General features: G+C 38.1%; 1 protein-coding gene across 1 annotated transcript; it reads right to left on the bottom strand.

The window, feature by feature from the left end:
- On the bottom strand, positions 1–1,072 carry LOC147460667 (uncharacterized). Its single transcript, XM_086503724.1, has 2 exons — positions 694–1,072; positions 1–554 (listed from the first exon to the last, which is right to left on the bottom strand). Exons 1-2 carry the CDS (start codon positions 1,070–1,072, stop codon positions 1–3), a joined length of 933 nt encoding a protein of 310 aa, XP_086359850.1.
- Positions 1,073–3,796: the final 2,724 nt, after the last annotated feature.

Raw genomic sequence — 3,796 nt, 5'->3', positions numbered from 1 at the left:
TCAAAAGGAGATTATTAATGTCTGTGTCGCAAGCATATACTTGATAATGAAAGTGTCAAGAGAAATCTCGCAACATATGCCATCTGTTTCTTTCACATACCACCCTCGATCAAGAAGCTTATCACACAAGAGGGAATCAAATGATTTGCAGAGCAGCATAGTTTTAGCAACATATACTTTGCAGGTATGAAATAACTCAACAAAAAGACCAACAGAATAGAAATTTGCAAGTTTCACCAATTTAGTGGGTACAAAGTTTCGAAGAGACCTTTGAACATCCCTATAGAGCCTGCTCCTCAATGCCTCACTCATTGTTGTGTCGGGAACATCCACGGAGTTCCAGTTAGTTGGTAGTGGAACCTTCACCAACACTCCTCTCTGATTCCTTTGATTGAGTTGGTAGAAATGGTCATAGAAGAAAATACCCTCGTCTGTCAAGCTTTTGCTAGTTCTTCCAGCATATTGCAAGACTCCAATATGAACATGGGTCACATAGATGAGACCTATAATGCACTCCAGTGGCTCCCATTCCTCATATGAGGAAGGATAAACATCTATGAATGTAAGAGAATAGAAATAAATACAAACATCTATATAACCTAATTATATACTTGTAATAAGAGAAGAAAAAAACAGATTCACATTTGAAATGTAAGATAACACTTATAGAGGAGTAATAAATAATTAACTTACATTTGCACTGTGGACTATGCACTATGGAGACATCGCCACCATTAGCAATCACATCAGAGTGAGTGAAAACATGTTGAACAAAGACTTCTTTCACAGTCTTCTTACCAACCTCGACTTTGAAATCCAGAACTCTTTCTTTCCATGCAGAACGAAATATGTTTGTTGCGTTCGAGCTTTTTCTCCTTCTTGGCTGCATAAGAACCCAAGAACCTTTGCTTATCCTCTGCTCTTGCCACCTATTATCTGTAGTGAGAGAGTTTGAGATTGAGATAGTGCTTATGCTACTACATGGTCTTCTTGGCACACTAATGGTGAGGCTACTTGGGGACAGTGTAAAGCAACCTCTAGAACTTCTTGGGCGGGTAGAAGACGAAGCCATAGGTATAATGGAGGGAGAATGAGGTTTGAAAGCCTTTCATAAAGGTAGTGGATATCTTTTAATGAAGGGAGAGCGTTAGCTATCAATCAGTAGTCAGGTGTCATGAACTTGATGGCTACTGGCAGTGCGCCCTACTTTGTGAGACGAGGAAGTTACCTTACGAAAATGGGACAAAACACAATATTTTAGAATGTTTTCTTTCATTTTTGTGTTGTTTTCCATGTATTTCTACGTTACATAAGGTTGTTGTTCATTGGTTGCGCCTTCTTTTCTCTCACTTCAATAAGGCCCTCCAAATGACCTTCAAAATTTCCTAATGTAGACTATACACTTTTTCTTCTTGCAACAAAACAATTGTGAAGAATTGCCCATCAATATTTGTATCGTACAACAATTCCTGAGTGACTCCACCATCTTTGGGTAGATGAGATCTTTCCTTGCAATAGATGGATGTTCAACCTTATTGAATACATTCCTTCCAAATGCATACACATGCCATGTGTCATTGAAAAGCATGGTTGAGTCTTTTCCTACAACTACTTGAGTCACACACACCCCATCAAGTAAGCTATAGTAACTCAAGCAATATCGAAGGGTCAATTTTGTTGTGGTTTTTGCCAACAATATGATAACATGATAACCTTTCACAACTCAACCAAGCATAATTGATTGCTTCTATTTAAATTTGGTTTGTTTTTTTGAACTTCAAAATAATTGAAAATGCTTATAATTGTGTGTAAAATGGATTGGGGGTGTGAATAACATAAAGTGTGTGGTGCCTTCACTTGGGGTTCACTGTATCTAAACCCTCCATATCACGTGCATTCAAGGCCCAACTTTAAAATCCAATATTTGTAGATTTTTTATGAATGCAATACACCCTTCTCTAATTAAATCTTTGTATTTCTTCTTTCATTGGTACCTTTCTATATCCTAGCACTATACAAAGAAAGGGGATAAAACCGCCCTTCTATTGAACTCACATGCTATGTTTACATGTTTGTGATTGACCAACCCTAAATGTGGAAGGAGCTTTACTATCATATAATAAACGAGCTTACAAGGATAGTAAGCCAAATGTGTTCTGAATCATATATTCTCACCTTGTTTGTGTCGTCAAGATCCCCATGACACCACATCCTTAAAACTGTAAGCTATATTCCATATCACGGATGATGTCAATGAGTCTACAATAGTATGCTATTTGAGTTGTAAGATGGATATACATTAATGAAATGTGTTATTTTGGATGTTTGTCTCTCTCTCTCTCTCTCTCTCTCCTCTCTCTCTCTCTCTCTCTCTCTCTCTCTCTCTCTCTCTCTCTCTCTCTCTCTCTCTCTCTCTCTCTCTCTCTCTCTCTCTCTCTCCATGTGTCTGCTTTCATACCGATATGCAACCAATATTATTTGTTACCATACCAAAGTGAAAGCACACAAGGTATAATATTAGTACCTTGTACATATAGTATTTAGGCTATTCAATTTCAAAACGCAAAGGGATCTTTCCACAAGGTGAAAAACAATTTGATGTTTTATTTTTTATTTTTTTTTGGCAGCGGCAGAGGGAGGGGATTGAGATGGAGAGATATCGTGTCTTAAGACTTGTAAATTGGTGTGAAAATTGTAAACTTGAATTGGATTAAATACAACATAATTGGTCTATAATATACAACCGGACAGAGGGAAAGCTAATCACAAAAGGACAAAGGGGAAGCTTATCACACAAGCAGATTGTAGCAGGCCTACAATCCCATATTTGGTAGCCCATTTATGCTCTCCACTTTATCCAGCAGGCTTTGCATGCATCCTAAGTAGTCCTTATTCTTGGAAAAATCCACGTTGGGGTGAGTGGGGGGGACGGAGACCTCGCATGTAGACTTAACAATGTTCAAGAAAAGACTATCTCAGCTAAGCCGTGAGCTGGTTAGAAATTTAGGAGAGCCGATTAATGTGCAAGAACATTCTGCTTAGATTTTGTAATAAACTAGTATAAATACAAAAAATCGTGTAAATATAGCCAAAAATATAGTTTAATTTACTAATATTTTCCCTCAAAATTGGATGAAAGGGAATTGTGTTTGTTTGGAATAAAAGTTTTTCCCCCAACAGTGATAGCTTAAAAGCCACATTTGACGTAGGTGACAATCTGATTTCTCGTACAGGATGTTACTTGTGCCCGTCAAATCCTCATTAATAGGAGCTTCATGGTTATATCACGTTCTGTAATCTCGTTTTCAAGGGGGCACACAACGCGTTTTATTACATATGTATAAGATCGCAATCTATGTAGATAATGTAATCTCCAATCCTTAACCTACTTGCTCTTGACTTTTTATTGAGAGACGTTGCCTTGCAAGCCTTCCAAGTAGAGGTTTCAAGCCATAGAGGACCTCAAGAAAAAAAATGGTTATGAACCCTCCAACTCTCTTTCTCCCAAGGGAAACTTACTTAGAGATCACCAATCTTTTTATGGAAGTCTCCTTGGTGCCGCTAGTGGAGGTGCCCCTTGAGATGGACACGAGCGAGGCCCATATCATACTTCTCCAGGCCAAGCAGATACTGCACTAGGTAAGCCCTTAGTCACTCACCCTATTCAAGTTAGAAAAATTCAAAGGGATTTAGAATGATAAGTTGTTTGGTGGGGCTTATTACACCAAAAGTCTGAATTCTAATTTTGTGATTTTCACTTGTCGATGTATGATCAAAGGTTTGCCAAGGTAACGTT

This window comes from Adiantum capillus-veneris, chromosome 3, assembly GCF_014529385.1.
Source record: "Adiantum capillus-veneris isolate H3 chromosome 3, ASM1452938v2, whole genome shotgun sequence".
Taxonomy (NCBI): Eukaryota; Viridiplantae; Streptophyta; class Polypodiopsida; order Polypodiales; family Pteridaceae; genus Adiantum; species Adiantum capillus-veneris.
Note: the sequence above shows the minus strand (reverse complement) of the source record. Positions and strands in the feature narration are given on the sequence as shown.

What these genes read in the sequence shown, in the direction of transcription:
- LOC147460667 (XM_086503724.1), bottom strand. Translation starts at nt 1,072, where the DNA reads ATGGCTTCGTCTTCTACCCGCCCAAGAAGTTCTAGAGGTTGCTTTACA. An exon ending in GCATAGTCCACAGTGCAAAT is followed by an intron (nt 555 to 693) that starts GTAAGTTAATTA and finishes TTACATTCATAG; the next exon opens with ATGTTTATCCTTCCTCATAT.